The following is a 21,166-nucleotide window of genomic DNA, read 5'->3' on the forward strand; positions in this document are numbered from 1 at the left end:
ATTCATTGAACCCAGATTTTCAATTCTCCTCCCTGTGGTAGGCAGCAATTTAAAGTTCTGTTCAGCTTTGTTTGCCTGTCTGTTTGGTTTTCAGTCTTAAGCTGCTTATGGTCTCTTTGGGCCAGGGATTTGAGTAGCATTTTCATGCAGAATTTGGGGTGCCCTGTCTGTGGCTTTCTCATCTCCAGGATTTTCCACATTTTCTAGCTGCTGTGATAGTTTTATGACCTGTTCTTTCATTTTTTTAACCAATAAGACTATGGGTTTCTTGCCAAGTGTTAGCCCCTACCCCTCAGCTCCAGCCGGGACTGCCTTCAGGTGAATAAACAATCATAAAAACAGGAGGCTCACCCAGAGCCATTCTCTTAAGTTTTTGACTCCCCTCTAGATTCTACCTGTTTGTAAGTGCCTTCAGGTAGTCGTTACATTTTGCTCAGAGTTTATCATTGTAGTCTGCAGGAGGGTTGGTCTGATAGGAATTCTGCTATTGCCAAAATCAGAACCCCTCTTCCCCGTGTCTGGGATTTACTCCCCCGTGCCTCCAATCCACTACTTCTCCCTCCTTCTGCATGCACGCCTGCTCAGTTGCTTCAGTTGTGCCAACTCTATGGACTGTAGCCCACCAGGCTTCTCTGTCCATGGGATTCTCCAGGCAAGAATACTGGAGTGGATTGCCATGCCCTCCTCCGGGGGTTCTTCCCCACCCAGGGATTGAATCTGCATCTCTTATGTCTCCTGCATTGGCAGGCGGGTTCTTTACCACTAGAGCCACATGGGAAGCCCCCTCCTCTTAATGCCCTCCATTACAATAGTCCCGCCCATCTGTCTAATCTGTGTTCTGATTAGTTCTGTGTGCTCATCTTAGCTCCTCCACAAGTTTGGAAATTCAAGGCTGAATCCTGAACTCTGAATAGGTGCTAACCATGTGGAAGAGCATTCCAGGAGAGTGAACAGCTCCTTATACACAGGGACAAGAGTCTGTTTTGGTCTGCGAATCACACATAGAAAGCACTCAAGAGTGATAAGTGAATGAGTATTACTTACTTACACCATATGTCAGAAAGGAGCTGCCCAGGGAAGACCATTACTGCCATCTCCCTGTAGATCTGGCCTGTCTGGGAGTCATGGGCTAGAGCTGGCAGTACTGTAGGGCCAGCTGCTTGTGCCTTGTGTCTGGAAAAATAAATGATGCTGATGAGCTAGAAAATTTCTGGTACTCAAGGCCATCTTAAAAGTTCTTGTTTCTGTTCTGCCCTTAGCTGGCTTTTCTTGTCGTTGAAATGCAAATGACCTTCCTCTTAGGTGGACTCTGCCAAGCTATGGCCAATGGCCACAGATTTTGACACTAAGGAGCCAGACAGGGTGTGACTCCCACACACACAGTCAATGAGAGCTTCAGAAATGAAGGGACTTCAGGAAGCAGAGGGAATACATCTCAAGTGTCAGGAGGAGGGGCTTTGCAGTCAGGGAAACCTGGGCCCTAACCCTGCCTCTGCCACCCACCTGGGCGACCTCAAGCCTGAGTGAGCCTTGGTTTCTTCATCCATGGTTAGTCCCTTCTTGTGCAGGCATGGGCATCTCCTTGTCTCTCACCTCGGGCAGGGAATCTGCCCCTCCTTCTGGGTACCATAGCCTCCTCAGACCAATTATAGCAGGAGCTCAGAGTCTGCACAGCTATTTGCAAACTTTATTCCTCAAATGAGTTATCCAAGGGCTTGTCTGGAATTCTGATTCCCAGACTGACATCCCAGAGATTATGATTCTGTCTGTCTGGGTTGGATTCAGCAACCTGCATATTTAACAAGCTTCTGATGTGATTCTGAGGCAAGTGGTCCATGGACTACATGTTGAGAATTACCAAATCACTGGCCAGTGGGAGAAACTGACCAACGTGAGATCTTTCCAGTTTAGTAGAGAAACTGTTAGAAGAGGGGCCCTGAGGCCAACTTGAGGGCTTGGAAAATGACTTGCAAAGGAGTGGATCTTGATCTCTGAATAAGTTTTAACCTTGTGAAAGAGCATTAGAAAAGGCAGGGAACAGCATTAGCAAATGCACAGAAACACAAAGTGACATGTGTAAGAGTCCTGACCACAGTCTTATTGCTAAAAGTGTAAAGTACAAGCTGGGCAAGCGGGGAATGAGATCAAAGAGGGGAAGCTAGGAGCAAACCCTGTGCAGGCCAAGCTCAAGCGTTTGTACGGTTTCCTGGAGGCAGTAGGGGGAGTCATATGGTAAGATTTATGTTTTAGGAAGATAATGCTGGTGCTACATGAAAGATTAATTATCCAGGAGAGGGACTTCCCTGGTGGTCCAGTGGTTAGGAGTCTGCCAGCCAATGCAGGGGACATGGGTTTGATCCCTGGTCTGGGAAGATTCCACATGCCGCAGAACAGCGAAACCCGTGCACCACAGACACTTTAGAGACCACAAGCCACAACTACTGAAGCCTGTGCACCCAGAGCCTGTGCTCTGCAACAAGAGAAGATGCCACAGTGAGAAACCCTCACACTGCAACTGGAGTGCAGCCCCCGCTCGCCACAGCTAGCAAAAGTCTGCATGTAGCCCTGAAGACCCAGACTAGCCAAAAATAAATAAATAAATTTTAAAAATTATCCAGGGAGCACCTGGGGGCAGAGAGATGAGTCAGGAAGCTGTTGCAGCTATTCAGGTAAAAGAGGCTGGGGGACTGAATTGGGGCAGTGATGGTGGGAATGGAGAGAAATGGGCAGTTGAAAACACTCTGGAGGCAAAGTGTCAGCTCAGTGATTCTCTACTGTGAGGGAGTGGACTGTGAGGATGTGAGAACAAGGGAAGAAGACTTGAGAACAAGGGAAGAACTCAGGAGGGCTTCCGGAGGCTTGGGCACCTACAGAGGTAGAGGTGCCTTTCATGGAGATGGGGAAAGTAGAAGTAAGCCAGGAGGGGAGAGTGGGCTAGTTTAGTGAGGGGTCTAGAAGACACATGGACGGACATGTCCAGTATGCGATCAGCTACCTGGATCTGGGGCTCAGGACAGAGGTGAGGCCTGGGATGTAGACTGGAATGTAAATGAGGTACCTAACACAAAACAGTTGGGAATACCAGTGTTTTAAGAACAGAGAAATGAAGAGGATCCTGTAAGAGGCCAATGAGGAACAGCAGTTAGAGAGGCAGGGAGAGCCAGAAATGAGTCATGTCATGAAAGCAAAGGAAGCCAGAGTGTCAAAGAAGAGGACTGTTCCACTGGGTCAAGTTCATCTATTACTAGTAGAGTCTGGCCTATAGAGTGTCCTTACAATTTGGAGATGAATGGCCATGGCAACCACAGCCAGAGCAGCCTCAGTGGGCAGATGGGCAGGAACCAGACCACCTTGACTGAGCAGTGGGTGGGAGGAGAAGAGGTGGGGATAGCTGGCTTGGGGCCCTTTCCCAAGAAGCATACCAATGGAATGGAGGTGAGAGATTGGCAGAAAGCTAGAGAGCCACTTAGTGATAGGGACCGATTTTTTTTTAAAGATGCAAGAATTTTAAGAATGTTTCTTGGATGAAAGGAAAGAGTGAGTAGAGAATGAAAGGTTGCAGACAGAGAAAAGATCCTTGATGGCTGAGAGGGCCAGAGCCAAGAGAACCCAGGGAGAGGCTTGCTTTGATAGAAGGAGCAAATGCTCAGCACCTGGAGGGATGGGAATACAGCTGGACACACATAGACATCTTTGCAAATACCTTTGAATCCTGGTTCTCCCATTTCCAGCTGTTGATGCTGGGCAAAGAATTTAATGCCTCAAATGCAGTTAACCCTTGAATAATATGAGTTTGAACTGGGCTGGTGCACTTTTATGCAATTGCTTTCAATATTAAATACTACAGAATTTCACCATCTGCTGTTGGTTGAACAGAGGAATTGAAGTACATATACCAAGGGCCAACTATGAGTTATACGCAGATTTTCCACTGTGTGGAAGTCTAACCCCCACGTTGTTAAGGGATTAACTTTACTCAGTTTTCTCAGCAGAAATGTACAAATACTAAAGAATATAACTCATAACAAGTTAACATAAGTTAATTAATACATATAAAGCACTTAGGACAATGCCTGGCACATGATAAGCACTCAAATGTTTAGTCATTGTAACAACAGTAATTATTATTATTATAAGAGGGGGAAAAGCAAGGAATGAAGTGGTTTGTACCTAATATAAAGTAAGATTTGAGGCCATCTTCTGAGAGTAAGTCTCGCTGAAGATTGAAGATGAAATGGAACAAACAGAGGGGAGGATGTTATGAATTATTGCTAATATGGATAGAAGTAGGAGGTGGTCAAGGACAAGTCACTTGTGTTTATATTTACCCACAGACTTACCTTTTCTGGTGCTCCTAGATTCCTTCTTTAAAGATCCAAACTTCCATCAGTAAAATTTCCCTTCAGCCCGAAGTATTTCTCATAATGATGGCTCACTGGTGACAAATCATCACAGCTTTCCCTTATCTGAAAATGCTTCTGTTTTGCCCTCACTGTTGAAGGAAATCTTCACTAGCTGCAGAATTCTGGGCTGACATGATAGGGATGGCGGTGGTTGTTTCTCTTAGAATGTTAAAGAGGTTGTTCCATTGTCTTCTGCCCTCAGTTGTTTCTGAAGGGAAATCAACCGTCACTCCTGTCATTGTTTCCTAGCTGCTGTCAAGGTTTTCTCTTTATCTTTAGTTTTTAGCAGTTTGACTACAACTTGGATGGGTGTGATTTTCTTTGTCTGTATCCTGTTTTAGGTTCACTGAACTTCTGTGCGTGGATGTTTCTAGTCAAATTGAAAAAGTATCTGGCTATGATGCATTTTTTGTTTTGTTTTTGCCTTTACTCTTTCTGAAAGCCCAAGTGCATGCTCCTACTAAGTCGCTTCAGTCGTGTCCGACTCTGTGCGACCCCATAGACAGCAGCCCACCAGGCCCCGCTGTCCCTGGGATTCTCCAGGCAAGAACACTGGAGTGGGTTGCCATTTCCTCCTCCAATGCATGAAAGTGAAAAGTGAAAGTGAAGCCGCTCAGTCGTGTCCAACTCTTAGCGACCCCATGGACGGCAGCCCACCAGACTCCTCCATCCATGGGATTTTCCAGGCAAGAGTACTGGAGTGGGGTGCCATTGCCTTCTCCCCCAAGTGCATATGCGTATATATATATAATCCCCTAGGTTTGAATAATAGCAGCTAGGACACTTCAGAGGAAAGGGCAGTAAACTTGAAGACAGGTCAAAAGAAATTGTTCAAATTGTAGCACAGATTTTAAAAAGATAAATTAAAAATGAATAGAACTTCAAGCACAGTATAAAAGACCTGATATATATATATACCCAAGTGCATATGCATATATATATATATATCAGGTCTTTTATACTGTGCTTGAAGTTCTATTCATTTTTAATTTATCTTTTTAAAATCTGTGCTACAATTTGAACAATTTCTTTTGACCTGTCTTCAAGTTTACTGCCCTTTCCTCTGAAGTGTCCTAGCTGCTATTATTCAAACCTAGGGGATTTTTATTTCAGATATTGTGTTTTTTTGTGTGTTAAGATTTATGGATTTGGGGCCTTTACTGGTCGTCCAGTGGCTAAGACTCCATATTCCCAATGCAGGGGCCTGGATTCAATTCCTGGGTCATGGAACTGGATCCTATATGACACAACTAAAAGATCCTACAGGCCACAGCTCAGACCTGGTGCAGCCAAATCAATAAATATTTTTTAAAAAAGATTTCTGGGTTTTATTTTAGTTTCTCTATATCTCTTGAAATTCACCCATTATATTCATCTTTTTCCTCTCCATTTTTAGTGCATTTATAATTATTTTAAAGTCCTTGTCTGTTAATCCAATGTCTGGGTCATCTGGATATGTTTCTATTGGTTTTTTTTTAACCCTCAATTATTGGCTTAAATCTCTTGCTGCTTCATGTCTAATCCTTTCTCATAGTGTAGTGGACACTGTGAATAAGTTTTAGATTCTTGAATTCTGTTACTTTCCTCTGAAAAGTATTGAATTTTATTTCAATAGGGCATTAAATTATGTGCAACTGATTTTTTTTGAAGGGTTCACTTACCACGTTGAAAGCTTTTTATAGGATAGGTCTCTCTTTGTTTTTCCCTTAGTCCTCTGATATAACCCTTATTTCTGAGATAATGTCCTTTCTCCCAAAGCTGACCCTTCTGGGGTTCTAATGAAAAGCCTGAGGTGTTACCAAGTCCTTCTAACTTGGCGGGACTAGAAAGCTACCTCAGGGGAAAAGCTGGTTAAGCATAGGATTTCACTTTGTTTTCTTTGTTTCCTTTAGAGATTATAACCCCTCTATTTGTCTGCCTGTTTTGGTCACTTCTCAGTGATTGCAAATTATTTCTTGTACTTGTCCAGGGTTTATAATAGTTGTCTTGGGTGGGTTCAGAAAAGGCAATGAATGGCACCCCACTCCAGTACTCTTGCCTGGAAAATCCCATGGGTGGAGGAGTCTGGTAGGCTGCAGTCCATGGGGTCGCTGAGAGTCAGACACGACTGAGCAACTTCACTTTCATGCATTGGAGAAAGAAATGGCAACCCACCCCAGTGTTCTTGCCTGGAGAATCCCAGGGACGGGGGAGCCTGGTGGGCTGCCGTCTATGGGGTCACACAGAGTTGGACACGATTGAAGCAACTTAGCAGCAGCAGCTTGGGTGGGTTAGTTTAAAACAAGCTATTTAATCATCATCAGAAGCAGAATTTAGGGAGACGTTTTTGAGCAGAGCTGATGGCTCAGCTGTGTCCAAGGACACGTGCTTCGGCACCAGGTTGCAGGAAGGTCTTGTTGCAGTGGCTCAGCAGCCTAGTTGGATGGAAAGTGTGGCCAGAAGAGGTCTAAGAGAGTGGGCAGTTAAGGAACCAGATATTTCTCTGATATGAAAAGAAGCGTTAAAGTGGGACTAAAGGTGGGAGAGAGCCGGAGAGGTAGGAAGTTGGTCCTTCTAGCCTGACTCATCATTACTGCTGACTTGCTCAGACTGTTGTTAGGGGTAGTAAAGTATGTGAGTGTTCAGTAGATGGCTTTTATGATTATGGAGGCCACTGATCAGGCTTACCAGGGCCTGATCCACATGGCACAATCCTTGTCATGTCATCTGGTGACTTCTCTGTCCTCCATGGAAGCACATATGAGCTGAAATGGTATCGTTGTTACGTTATCATCAGGAACATCACCATCACCATCCATGCTGCCTACCCTGTTAGGGGTATGTTTCTCTGTGGTTCTTTGCTCTATTAGTTAGGTCAGAGCTAAGGTATGTTAAAAAGAAACCCCAAATAACTGTGGCTTAGGCAAGATAGTTCAGCTCTCTGTCACACAATAGTCTAGACAAGATAGTTCAGTTTTCTGTCACACAATAGTCTAAGAGTCTCAGGCTGCAGAGACAAGCTGTACAGGGCAGGAACTCAGGCTTCCTCTGTCTTGTTCACCAGTCATCACTACTCTGTCACTCTCATCTAGATGGGCCAGTATGACTTATTATCACCTGTCTTTATTCCAAGCAGCTATGGGTAGATCCCGCCTCCCCATGAGGGACCCATCTCAGAAGGTACACATGTCACCTTCACATCCCATTGACTAGAACTTAGCCACCCAGCTACAAAGAAAGCTGAGAAATAGTGTCTTTACTTGGGGCAGCTATGAGTTCATTTTTATGTTTGGAGCCCTAATACTGTATAAAGGGAGACTTCATGTTGGGGACAGCCACCAGTCCCTGTCACCAATCTTGAGGTCATGAACCTGGTTTTTAGCTCAAGGGTCACTTTATGGAAGGAGCTTGGCAGGCGCTGGGGAGCCCACTGAGCACTGGAGTTGAGGGATGTCCACCTACTCTGTATATTTCTCCTTGTGGGCATCAGCAGACAAGGATCATTGCTCTAACATATACTAATAAAACGGACGTAATGTAGCTATTAAGGAAGAAAGCTCATTCCACAAGCTGCTGGTCAGTTCCACATTCCCCAACGGCTACACCATGCTGGACAGGTGTACAAAGCTGGGTTGAAAGTGCCCAAGTGATGCCAAGATTTTACGCCAATCCTCTTATCTCTGCCATTGGTTGGCAGAGTCACAGTAGGCATGGGCTTTAACTTTCCTGGTCTCCAGAGTAGAGGACTGAGTTGTGTCTAAGGTATTTGTTTAGCATGAATGTTCTAGGATTGTATGATTCCTTGACACTCCCTGTCTTTGCACTAAAGCAAGCTCCCAGGAGGACGCAGCCACCTTAACTCCTTTGTGAAGTTGGAGGGAGTCGGGGGTATACAGACACCTGCTTGCAGTCAGCTGGGGGCCTGCAGACCTGGGCTTTTCTATTTCTTTGGGTTTCTTTGGTTGTGGTTTTTGTAGTCAGAAGTCAATTTTCCATTCAACTAAGCTTATTTTTTTTAAAACCTTATATTTAAAATAAAATACTTAAAATTTTGCTTTTAGAACTATTATATGTTCATTGTAGAAAATGGAGACAAGTATAATGAAGGAAACAAACAAACAGAAATCACCCATAGCGTCAGTACTTGGACACTATGTCAGTGTTAATAGTCAGCACTTAATAGTCAGTACTGTTAAGGCCTTAGTGTGCCGTGCCTTCACTTCCGCATCTAAGAAAACAAGAAAAATGCTTGTATCTCTACTTCAGTTAATCAAGCTGATATTTTGTAATCTGCTTTCTTTTACTTAATGACTGTTTCTTCAAATCCTTAAATATTTTTCAAGAACGTGATTTTTAATGAATGCCAAGCTCTCATCATATGGGACCACACTGTACTTCACCGGTGCCCTGACATTCAGGCTGTGTCTGAATCTTCATTGTTATTAATTGCGTGGCGGTGACTGTTCCACGTTGACAGCATCTTGGCTCCTGTCACAAACACTGCGTGCTGGTGAGGCCCGTAAAAGTTGGGTGGCCTGTTTCAGGCCATACAGCAGTTGAGTGCTGGGCCCTTCCCTCTGGTCCAGCTGCCTCCCCTGATGCCAGGAGAGTGGAAGCACAGGCATGACACAGACAGTTGACTTCCAGTGTGTTGGTTTGGGTAGAAAAGAGCCAGTGGGGTTTCCCAGCAAGATGCTGCTGTGGCTGGATGTGATGCTCCTGTGGGAAGCCAGCTGCTCTCTGCCCCCACACCGGCAAGCTGCCCTGCTCCCGTTCCACCCCCACCGACCTGGGCAGCAGTGAGCCCAAGCTAGGCACCCGAAGTCCAGGTCTGAGGAGAGAGGCTTTTGCCACAGAGGCTGGGAGGCAAGGAGGTGGGCAGGGCACAAGCAGGCTGGGACAGGGAGACCACGCAGCTCCTGCTACTCCAGGCCCCCACCTGAGTGGGGCAGGAGATCCAGTGGCCTTGTTCACAAGCAAGCTTCCTCCCCTGTTCTCTTATCCTTTTTCTGAAGCACTTTTCTCTTCCTCTCCAAAGAGTGTGTCACTCTCTTAAAAAACAACCTGTCCTCATCCTTATTCATCTCATTTCCTCTGAGAGGGACGAGAGGATTCACTGTTGAGTTCGGGTGTGGGACAGCAAAATAGAACCCACCCAAGGCTTGGCCTGGGTGGTAACCCCTTTTGCTGGCTGTGTCCCTGCCCGGATGACTCAGCTTTTGCCCTCCTGCCTGCGACCTTTCAGTTTTGACTGTTCTGTCCTCTTCTCTAACAGGCAACTATTGGGATTGACTTCTTGTCAAAAACCATGTACTTGGAGGATCGTACGGTGAGTGCCTGACTGGAGACCTGGGAGGACAGGGAGGGCTCCCTGGGACCTATCACCTGGGGCCTGTACTGGGCACCACTAAAAGCCCATACCTGCCCAGACCTGGCAGTGCCAGCACCGCAGAACTTCCCCCAGCCCCCCGCTCCCACCCTGAGGACCTCACCATGCCCTGAACCTCCTGCCCACCCTGCGACAGGTGCGGCTGCAGCTCTGGGACACAGCCGGCCAGGAGAGGTTCCGCAGCCTGATCCCCAGCTATATCCGGGACTCCACGGTGGCCGTGGTGGTGTACGACATCACAAGTGAGTATGGGGGCTGGGTGCTGGGCAGGGGACAGCTCACAGGGCTCCAGGGCTCAGGTGCGGCCCTAGCCAGGGTGCAGCATGTGTGTGTGTGTGTGTGCGTGTGTGTGTGTGTGTGTGCATATACATGTGTGTGTGCTTGTCCTCTGACTGCAGAAAGGCAGGTGTTCAGAGTGGAGAGTGAGTTGCTTTTGAGCCTTCCCCCATCCTGCACCGGGCACGGCATACTGGACCAGGGTGGCCCTGTTCAGAGCAGAGGCCTGTGTGTGGAGCAGAGCAGATGCTCATAAGGCTGGCCCTTCTCCTGCCCCTCAGCACCGTCCTGGGCCCTGGCTGCCAGAAAGACCCCTAGGGAGCAACTTCTTTGTATGGTGTGTGTGTACACGTGCAGGTGTGAAAAGATGCCGGTCCGTGGACCAGCCTTGACTGGCAACTGTGGTTCTATTAGCAGCGCCCCAGCTCCTTACAGGGCTCTCGGAGGGGAGGCCCAGTGGGTCCCTGGGGGCCATGGGTGGGCTGTTCATCTCACTCCCTGTGGCTCTTCTGGCCAAATCAGCTGCTCTGGAGAGAGACACACAGCCCTGAGGGAGACTTGTGTGCTGGGGATGAGGGCTAGGGCCCAGTGCAGAGCCCCACTCCCCAGGCAGGTGTCATGGCACATACCTCGCAAGCCCTTGGGCTGCAGTCAAGCTTATGGTGGGAGGATGCCCTAGCCTGCTACCTCTAGCCCTCCCCACTTTCTCCCCACACCGTCTCCCTGACCACAGGCTCCTTGCACACCTGAGAGCATGGGAGCGGGGCTCTGAGGAGGCCTGGGCCCCTGATGCCTGTGGGAAGCCCAGGTTTCCAGGACAGGGAGCTTTGCCTCCCCTTGGGCCTGTAGGCTGCTGAGTGGTGAGCATCACCCTATGTCTGTTCCTCTGGGAGCCTGTCTCAGCTTCTGACTGAGGAGGGGACTGCCCTGAAAACACTGGCCTCTCCTGGCTTTTGTCTGCTCCCAGGCCCACTTCCTACTCCCCTTACTTGCAGGGCCTGAGGGTGCTGTTTGGAAACCTCTGTGAGCTCCTGTCGGTGGGAGGCCACCCTGCAGGGCCCTCCTGCCCCAGGGCTGCCGTGGTCTCTCCCACACGCAGCGTCACAGTGTTTCCAGCTCAGCCAAACCCACTGTACTCATACCTCACTCTGCTCTGAGCCTGCAAAGTCAGATCTGACTCTCAGATGGGCCCGAAAGCCACTAGTCCATGGAGCGAATCATGACCCAGTGGCCTTCCAGGTGCCATGACCTCCTCACAGTGGGTGGCTCAGCAATGTGAGGGGTTTCGGGGGCCCGCAGCACAGTTCCACAAATACACCCAGGTGTTCTCAGGAAGGTCCAGGCCCACCGGTCTGTGCTCCCAGCTGCCCTGCCCAAGTGTCTGAGGGTGCACGCTCTCCCCACCCACCCTTCCCCTCTCCCATGGGGCCACCTCTCATGCCAAGCTTTATCCCTACTTACCACCTCCAGATCTCAACTCCTTCCAGCAGACCTCTAAGTGGATTGATGATGTCAGGACAGAGAGGGGCAGCGATGTGATCATCATGCTGGTGGGCAACAAGACGGACCTGGCTGACAAGAGGTAGGTGCAGGGGGCTCTGGGCCACCCCCCGCCCTCCTCTGCAACACCTCCTGGATGGGGTGTCCTGGGACTTGTAGGTGATGAGCGCCCTGTCTGACCCAGCCCCCTGCATCTGGGAAGGACCCCGTTGGGGCCCCAAAGACTTTGAAAACTCCCATGTGCCCGGCCAGCCCAGCAATGCATGGTCTGGGCCTGGCCTCAGCTCAGTCATGGACACAGTGGCCCTCGGGTTCCCACTGGCCCTGCCCCTGGGAAATGCCTGTGCTGATGCTGGGGTGAGTGTGAAGGGCCTGGTCCCCAGGCATAAACACACAGAGTTTCCTGGTCCAGCTCTATGTCTGGGTGTGACACTGTCCCTAAAGAGGCTGCCCTCCAGGAATAGGGCTTACCTTGGCTCCCTTTCCTTATCTCCTGGGGCAGATAAAGCAACCAATCATGGACTGAAGGCCTCCTGAAATGCACTCTGACCGTTTAGGGAGTATTCTGAATGAGAAGCTGCTTTATTAAAATCTTGTCCTTGAAGTGAAGAAAACAGAGCTCAAAGCCCAGCTTCTTTGCAGTAGGTGACCTTGGGGCCATTACTTTTGACCTCAATGTGCTCATTTGGCAAATGGGGCTGGTGGTTCCACCCAGAGAGGTGGTCTGTGGCTGGCAGAGTGTGACAAATGTGTGCTCCGGCAGTGGTGATCCTGGGAAAAGTGGGTAGGGGCCAGCAGCCCACCAGCCACAGGGCCAGCTCCTGGCCTGGACAGTGCTGCCAAGGAGTGGAGTGGGGATGCTGGCTTCCCGCTCTGCTCTGCACCTCATGTGCCCTGAGGGAGCCCTGGGGTTCAGCCCTGGTCTCAGGCCAACCGAAGTGCCCTCATCATCTGAGGCCACTCCCTCCACCCCGACTGGGGGCTCCTTCTCTACTGAAAACTGGTTCCCCTCATCTCCCCTCCAGGCAGATAACCATAGAGGAAGGCGAGCAGCGTGCCAAAGAACTGAGTGTCATGTTCATCGAGACCAGTGCGAAGACTGGTTACAACGTGAAGCAGGTGGGACATGCTGCCTTGACCAGGGGCCCACACTGGGCTTCTGGTGCCAGGGGCTAGTGACCAGGTGGCCCACCCGATGGGGAGTGAGTTCCTCCAGAGCTAACTGCTCGCCCTCAGGGTATCGGGGGCTATGGGATCAGCTGCACCCAGCAGCCAGCCCCGCGGCCCCTGAGCTGCCGTGGCTGTCCAGCCCCCAGCTTCTAGGCAGCCGAGAAGCAGCACTTTCCTACCTGTTCCCTCACTTGGGATGGGCATGCAGGAGAGTCCATCCACTCAGCATTTTGGGGTTCCTGCGTTGTGCTTGGCAAGCGCCTGGGGCTGTGTTGGGCCAGGTAGACGTGGGGAAAAGAGCCCACCCTCAGTGCGATTAGAGCTCACAGGAGGAGGGCCCGCAGAGTCAGACTCCTCAGAGGAGCCGTAGAAGGGGTGGGGTTAGGGCTGAGCCTCGGAGCAAGAGGCTTCTCAAAGATGGCCTTCAGCAGGTCAGTGGACTTGGGTGGAAACAACTGCACCTGTTTCTGCACCACCCCCTGAGAGATGGGCAGCATTTTCTGTGGCCATGAGCATAGCAACAGGACTCCTTGTGTTAGTAGCTCCCCTGGCTTTATTGGTGTCTCAAGTCTCTTGAGTGTTTCCCCCCTCAGTATCTCAGGGGGTCCTCTGCCGGCTCCGGCTCTTTGACACATTCCTGAGGAACACAGGTGTTGCTGTGTCAAGAGTCTGTATCTTTAAAGAGTTTAGAAATTTATTTCAATACTACATGGTTTCCTTTACATAAAACTTGGGCTTTCCTGGTGGCTCAGATGGTAAAGAATCTGCCTGCAATGCAGGAGACCCAGGTTCAGTCCCTGGGTTGGGAAGATCCCCTGGAGAAGGGAATGGCCACCCACTCCAGTATTCTTGCCTAGAGAATTCTATGGACAGTGGACTATTCATTTCACATGCTTGAAAGGAGGCCATAGCCTTCACTAGCCTGCCAAAGGAGTTTTGGGTTCAAAAAAGGTGAGGATCCTGTGTCTTCAAGGAAAAGAGGACTTGGATAGCTGACGAGGAGGGGGCTGCGCAGGCAGGGGACTGGCATGGGCACAGGGGCTGGAGGGGCACTGGGGCCTTGCTGGGGTCACTTCTGCCCTGCCACCCCAGCAGTGTCCAAGAGCACTAGACAAGCTGCCATGCAGCAGCTGGCCACACGCAGTGAGGGTTTGAGGGTTTACCTGGCCTGGGCAGTGCTGTGCCAGTGGGAAGTGGCAGAGGAGCGGGAAGGGACAGAATGAGCTCCCAGACCCAGGGGATGCCCCCGCCCCAGCTGGAGGGCCTCAGTGTTGCTCTGTTAACTCACACCCCCTTACCAGCCTCCCCCGTCCCTGGAGGCCTACAGGAGACACCAGGTTGTGGCTCTGTGCGGTCCTGATGGAAAGACCTGGAGGGCGGGGAAGCAGAGGTCAGTGGTCCAGAGGGCAGGTGGCCTCTGCCCCCAGTGGACAGAGATGCTAATGCCCCCTTTCCAGAACATTCTGAAAGCCAGGCAATGGTTTGAGCAAGAGTTGTGTATAGTCAGTTCAACCCTGGGTGGTTCAGAGGAGTCTCCGTGCAGTGCAAGCTCCTGGACTCTGAATGTGAGCCTGTCTACTCTCAGAGGCCCCCATGTGACCCTTAGAGCTTCTGTTTGTCTGGCAACTTGGCCATTGACAGAGGCTGTGACTATTTTGACAGCCAGACAGGCGGAGTGGGGCTGCCTGGGGCATCATGGAGGAAGGCTCGGGTAGTGACTGGACTTCTGCACCCACTCCTACCCCTCTCTGCACCCCACCCACCAGCGTCTTCCCCACTTGGGCCCTCACCCTCACCATGTTTGGTCCTGTCACCCAGCCTGGGTGGTCCCACGTGACTGGGCTCTGCCATGAGACCATGAATGAGCCTCACCCTGTCTTCAGAGAGTCAGGCAGTGACGTTTTAAGGCCAGAGCTCACCTAGTTCCTGCAGTTGGTGTTTGTCAAGAGATGGGAAGAGCATTCAGAATCTTCTGTCTTGTACTTGCTGTCATCCCCCTAGGTTCCATCCCCCTAGGTCCTGCCAGCACCCCTGACACCCTGCCCACCCCTGCCCCAGCGAGCACATGTGCGCAGACACACACCACACAGCTCTCCATGCACACTTACACACAGGCACAGAAACCCTGCATGTGCACATACATGTCGCACACACGCACCCCCCCACATACACACACAGATGCCGCACATCCACATCCACACCACACACACTCCTCTACACACAGGACACACAGTCACACTCGCCCACGCCCAAGCAAACCCACAATATCACACTCACACTCCCATGTTCTTATTCCCTCTGAAAAGTCTCCTCTACTCTGACTGTAGCCCTGGCTCCTAGAAGCCAGCTGCCTCGATGCTGTGGACTCGCAAGACTCCCTGAAGAGAGGGTCATTGTCATAAGGGCACTTGAAAGCCACTTCCCCACACCTGGCCCCCAGGTGGCCAGTGGGACAGAAGCTCTCCAGGGCCTAGATCGTTTTCTGCCCGGGGGTGGATCCCTGGCCATCACCATGACCCACACTCAGCCCCCGAGACCCCGAGGCCAGCCTGCCTGGGTGAGAGGGCTGCTGGGGCCCAGTGCCGTGAGGGGTGCTAGGGGCTGGGAGGGAGAAGTTAGGTGCAGTCCCTTCTGTCAAGGGTGCAGTCTCTGCTGTCCAGGAGGCAGTCAGCAGGACAGGACAGGAGAAGAGCCTGAGGTCAGGGTGAGAAGAGGCAGAAGGTGGGCATGCCAGGAGCAGAGGGGGAAGGATGGGGCTCATGCTGCATCTCCCCTCTCCCTAGCTCTTCCGACGTGTGGCCTCGGCTTTGCCTGGAATGGAGAATGTCCAGGAGAAAAGCAAAGAAGGGAGTATCCTTTTCCTTTGACAAGTGAGTGAAAGATGTTGCAGAAGTCATTTATTCATGGATTTATCACATGATATGTTCTAACAGTGGACAAACCCTTGCCTGGTCCCCAGGCCAGCCTTCCTGATGGGCAGCTGTGCTGTGGAGCCTCATATGTACAGGAATGACGCTGAACTCTGAGGTCTTCAAGACCCCGTCCAGCTTGAAGCAAAGAAGCTTCCAGAACAGAGTGGGGGTGCCAGGGGGATGTGTGTGGAGTGACAGCGTGGGGCAGGGAGTGAGAAAAAGTGAGTTCCCTTCTGTTTAGTGAGCACAGATTTGTGTTTCATGTGGACAAGCAGAATCTCCACCTCTGTACACTCAGACATGATCTGAGCATGGTTCAGCCTCCTCTACATGAGACAGCTGCCTCCTCAACCCAGCCCGGCACAGCCTGGGGCCTCCCCACTGCCCCGGGGAAAGGGTCTGCACACCACTCACCCAGTCCACTCTACCTTGGGCCACACGCAGAGGCTGAAACTGAGGCTCAGACAGGTGGTCCGATTTGCCCAGTGGAAAGGAAGTCAGTTGTTTCTTGTCTATTTACTAGTTTATCTATACTTTGCCATGTTATAAAAAATGTATGTTTATGTATATGTAATACTACATACACACAAAACAAGATAAAAATATACAAAAGAATATTGAGGTTTAGGGACCATAAAAAGAAAAAAAAATAAGGAAAAGTCATGGACAAGGCCATACTCAGAATATATGCCATGGCCAGTGGCAAAAAAAGTGGTAAGGAGGGAAAGGGCAAGGTGTCTTTAGGGAAGCATGGTTTTTTATACTGCTTGACTCCTGAAGCACCTCTCCCATCGCCCTTACATAGGGGCCACAAAACCGCCTTGGGACACGGGTAACTGATCCCATAGCAGGACTGCTTCCGCCCAACTCTGGCGGTTCCTATTGGTGCTCCTCCAACCCACACTCCCCAGGGCATCCATGGAAAGGGCTATAGAGGGGGTGTGGCTTCTCACAGCAGCAAGCTCAGAGTCTAGGACCCCCTCTAACTGGAGCTTGAAGTGAGGGGGTCAAGGTTGCTGTGCCCACCTGAGCAAGGCCCAGGTAACCCTGTAATTGGCGAGGTGGGCTGTACACCCAGCCAGCAGGCTCTGCACCTCCTGTGTACTTCAGGGTGCGGCTGACAGGGAACAAGGCCGAGGCTCCCCACCAGGAAGGCTTTTGAGAAAGGGTCTGTCAAGCCTGTATTTACATAGTGGTCCCACAGCCCCAGGACAAGCTTTGCTTCTGGTAGACAGAGGTAATGTTGTGGGGGACGGTCCGGGAAGAGGAGGAAGGGTGGGACCTGGCGACCCTGCGTCTTACCCACCCAGGCTAAGCGAAGTGCAAGCCCCTGGGTATTTGCGGAGGGACAGAGGGGCTGTTCAGGGCAGCTGAGTGGGTACCGGGGCGGGAGTCAAGTGGGAGCTTCTCTGCAAGTCATCTTCCTTAGCTCCACTCCTGCAGTGATTGACATCAAGCTGGACAAACCCCAGGAGCCCCCGGCCAGCGAGGGTGGCTGCTCCTGCTAATGCAGCCTGACCCCGGCTTCCTTTGACACTACTCGCTTGTTGTGTTGCTTCCTATTGGTTAGCTTCCTAAGGGGGGTGGGAGATGAGCTTATCCAGAGGAGGAGTTTTCTTTTCTCTCTGTCTCTAGGAGTCGGGTGGGTGGGGAGGGAGGCTGGGCATCAGGGATCACGTCACTCTTAACAGCTGTTACTTAAACAACTATTTTTTGGTTTGGTTGTAATATATTGTACTTTATTAAGATTGCCAAAAACTTAAAATTTAAAAAAAAAATTTAAATCATGTGTATACAACTTTTTGCCAGATAAAAATGTAGTCATTTTTATTTGAAAGATGTGCTTTTTGTTTTTGTATATTTGTAAACTTACAGAGAACCTTTTCCACACACCTCCTCCTTCCTGTCCTCTTTTAATGGTTCATCACCTCTGCCCTCCTCCCACCCTCAGACCAATAAATTTAAACAATTAACTGGGCAATTTATTTAGGCTCCAATCCCCAGGCTGTCTGGCCCAGACCAACCAGGCCTCACCAAACAGGCCGTCCGTAGTTAAATCAAACACTGATGGAAGGAAACGGGCTCTGAAGAGGCAGCTCTGACTCCGTCCTTCTGTGGCCAGAGTAGGACACAAGCCACAGCCCCGAGCTGAAGTAAGGCCTGTGAACTGCAGGGAGCCCAGGCCAGGCCCACTGGAATCACTTCTGCCTCTTTCCCCTCCCTGAAAAGCCTTGAAGGGGGTGGAGGACACTTGCCACAGGCAACCTTCTGTGCTCTGTGGTCCACGCAGTGACTGGCAGAGCAAGAGGTCATGGGCAGGAAGGAAGGACGGGGTGCTGTTGGCAACTGTGGGCTGGGCAAGGTGTAGTTTATAGATTGGGGGCACCATATGTAGTCATGAAAATGTTTTAACCAAGCCGTCCAACGATCAGCAAACGTGTCTGGTTTGAAGCTAAGGGAAGGGCAGAAGGAACCTCAGTGTGTGCCCCTGAAGCCCTCCTCCTTGGATGCCAGGGAAGCTGGAGCCTGTTCCACACAGGATTGGCCTGTCTGTGGTGGGGGAAGGGAGGGTCTGCAGACCTGCCACCAGGAAGATGCATGTTTGCTGATCCTTGGTTGCTAATACTGTTGAGTGCTGTTTTGGAAAAGCTGACTTCTTGACGTGTTTCTGTCTCCCTGGTGCAGGGCAGTTGACATTTTTGTGCACAGACCTTTGCAGATATTGTAGCAGCACTCTGGTCACTTGAGGGTAGAGCTGAGGTGGGGTCCCCAGAAGGCTTTCCAGAGAGCCGCCCTGGCCATTTTTGACTCATTTCTGAGAAGGACTTAGTCTTGAGGACCTATCTGTAAAATCTTTGAAAAGAACTCTCTTTCACTAAGTGATGCTGCCCACCTGACCAGCATTCCAAATAGATCAGACTCACCAACTCTGAGTCTGCACAAAGCCAGGCGGAGGGTACCACTCTGGCCAAAATCAGTGAACCCTGGCTCTTCCTCCAGGCCGCTGTTAGGCTTGTCATAGACGAGCTAAATGACTATCTGGCGTATGGTAGGGAGTAAATTCCACCATAAAGCAGGATCCCAACAAGTTATTATGTTGAGTTTGGAGCTTCTCAGAAACTAATCCAGAATGGCAGCTACTAAGTGCAGCAGGGACCTGGCAGGACTCACTGATACTGTGTCCAGTGGGCCTGTCACACACTCAGCTAAGGGGACTGTGTGTCAGAGCTGATCTTTAGAGAGAAGTTTATCTTCAGGTGAAGCAAAGAGGAAGCAGAATTCCCACTGAGCTCCTCTTCCAGAAGGTAAAGACCAACGTACGAACGTAATTCCAATGTCACATGTTGAGTTTTTATATGTGTGTACATAATTATATATAGAGATAGACTTGTGTATACACCTTCCACACACATTCTCACAAAGATACGTGTGCTCGATGTATATTCTTGTTTTTCCTGCTCTCAAGTTGGAACTTGCATTGTGATATCAGTTTTGGAAATCCAAAAGTACTGCAATGTGTTGAAATAAGAAATACTTAATATTGTCCAAAAACTTGTGATTGTCTTGCCATCAATAAAACAATGCATAGATGTGTTAACTAAAGGCAAAAATAGACCCTGGGAATATGCACACTGTTTCTGTCTGTACTTATATGCACAAGTGTGCATGCCCATGTGGGCCAGAACCCCCACCATGGCACACCCCCCAAGTGGTGCTTGTTGGAAGAGTGCTTACTTACCTCGTGAGAATTCATAGGAGTCCAGGTGACAGCACCAAGCCTGGCTGGCAGTGAGGGCCATTGCTTGTGGCCCCTAGGGCAGCCCAATTTGCAGGGATCTCATTGGGTCTCAGTGAATGGATGGTGGATTTTTATTTTCTTGGTACTAAAGAGTACTTTTTCTTTAAAATTTTTGTTAAAAAGGTGAAACTCAGCCCCCTTCTCATGTTTGTTTTTTTTTTTTTTTCCCCATCACAGCCTAGAATAATAGTAAGAGATGAAGTAGATACAATGTGGCTTGATGTGGCCTCCGTGAGCCCTCCTTTCCCAATACATACATGACATCCTGTCTCCTGAGCCCAGCTCTCCCAGCCCTGTAGGAGAGGGGAGGTGGGGAGGGCAACTGCCTCCCCTTATCCTCTTATCCTGGTGGCACCACCTTGTTCCATGAGTGCCCTCCTTGGGCCTCATCTCCACCCCTCTTCCTGGATCTGTCAGGGCAGCCAGACCTCCAGCACAGAAGGGCTTTGGCTCCTTGGCTCCCACTGGGGGCAGGTGCCATCACTGTCCTCTTGCTTGTAGGTACGATCTTGTCTCAGACTTAAGGTTCAATAATGAAATGATCAGGTTCCCTTGAAGAGAATGTCATGAAATTCCTCAGCATTCCTGGTAAGAGTATCCCATCGTTGCTGGATCCAAGTGGGCTAGCACGAGGCAGAGAGGAGGGACCCTTTTAGGAAATGATCTCAGTTTAGCCAGTGGTTCAGTCTGTCTCTCCACAGAGCACCCTTGACCTGGGAGTACAGCAGGCTCATCTTCTGTAGCCCTCTCTTTTGAGGAATCTCAAAAAAAAAAAAAAGGAAAAAATGCTGTCAGTAAAGCTCCTGTTCTGTGGTCATCTGAAAAATCAAGCATATGGTGGAGAAAGCAGAAAGCGTGTTTATGAATGCAGACGTGCCAGAGCGAAGGGGTGGTCTCGGCATCTCGGGTGCTAGAGCTGCAGCCATGTGGTCCAAGGTCAGCAAGCATGCTGACTCGGTCCGAGGCCTCCATGCCGTCGCTGTCACCGCACTCTTCCTGTCAGCATCCTCGGTTGGTCTGAGATGGCCCAGGTCTGAGGAGCAATGGCCAGATCGGTTCGAGTGCTTCAGGCAGCAGAAACGAGGATTGCTATGGTGGTAGCCGAGAGTGCGGACACATACTGGATGTGACGCTGTCGTTTTCCCGGTGGCGGCAGTGCTGGGAGCCCCTGCCCTCAAGTACCAGGCGTGACAATAATGGCACCGCTGGCTTCGGTGTCCTGCAGGCAGAGAAGCCTCATTTCTCCACGTGGCAGAAGGCAGGTGAGGGTGTCAGGATGTGAGAACAGGTAGCGGAGGGCTGTGAGGCGTGTCTGAGCCACACGAGGGGCAGCCGAGCCGAAGTGTCTGGGCATCAACCAGTGCGCACCAGTTTCTAACTACCTCTCCCCCAAGAATGTGAGACATTGTCCCCTGGCCACAGCAGAGTGAGGCGGAAGGCTCACAACCCTTCCTGCAGGAAATGCAGGAAAACCAGGTCCGAGAAGGGTGACTCGCTTGATTACCCAGTAAACTGCAAGCGGTCAGAATCAAGGTGTTTTCACTCATCTGTTGCTGACATGTGTGTAACAAGTGTGACTGTGCACTGGTACACAGGGCTATGGGGCACGTGTGCTCCTCAGACCAGTGTATCTGAGGACATTTCAGGCTCCTCCATTGCAAAGAAGGGCCAGCCCCCAAGTCCACTCTGATTGTCACACCAGGGCACCCTTTGGATTTTTTGTTTGAAATAAACTATT

The 21,166-nt window shown here is 50.4% G+C and overlaps 1 protein-coding gene across 1 annotated transcript in view; it reads left to right on the forward strand.

Annotated features, from left to right (window-relative positions):
- RAB6B (RAB6B, member RAS oncogene family) overlaps positions 1–19,227 on the forward strand; it is a 57,842-nt gene extending 38,615 nt beyond the window's left edge. Inside the window, exons 3-8 of the mRNA XM_006051418.4 lie at positions 9,658–9,711; positions 9,908–10,013; positions 11,518–11,629; positions 12,573–12,666; positions 15,501–15,567; positions 17,073–19,227. Of these exons, the coding sequence (XP_006051480.1) occupies positions 9,658–9,711; positions 9,908–10,013; positions 11,518–11,629; positions 12,573–12,666; positions 15,501–15,567; positions 17,073–17,137 (498 nt within the window). The 3' untranslated portion in view covers positions 17,138–19,227. The remainder of the gene's footprint in view (positions 1–9,657; positions 9,712–9,907; positions 10,014–11,517; positions 11,630–12,572; positions 12,667–15,500; positions 15,568–17,072) is intronic.
- Positions 19,228–21,166: the final 1,939 nt, after the last annotated feature.

The sequence above is a fragment of the Bubalus bubalis genome, chromosome 1 (assembly GCF_019923935.1).
Source record: "Bubalus bubalis isolate 160015118507 breed Murrah chromosome 1, NDDB_SH_1, whole genome shotgun sequence".
NCBI lineage: Eukaryota > Metazoa > Chordata > Mammalia > Artiodactyla > Bovidae > Bubalus > Bubalus bubalis.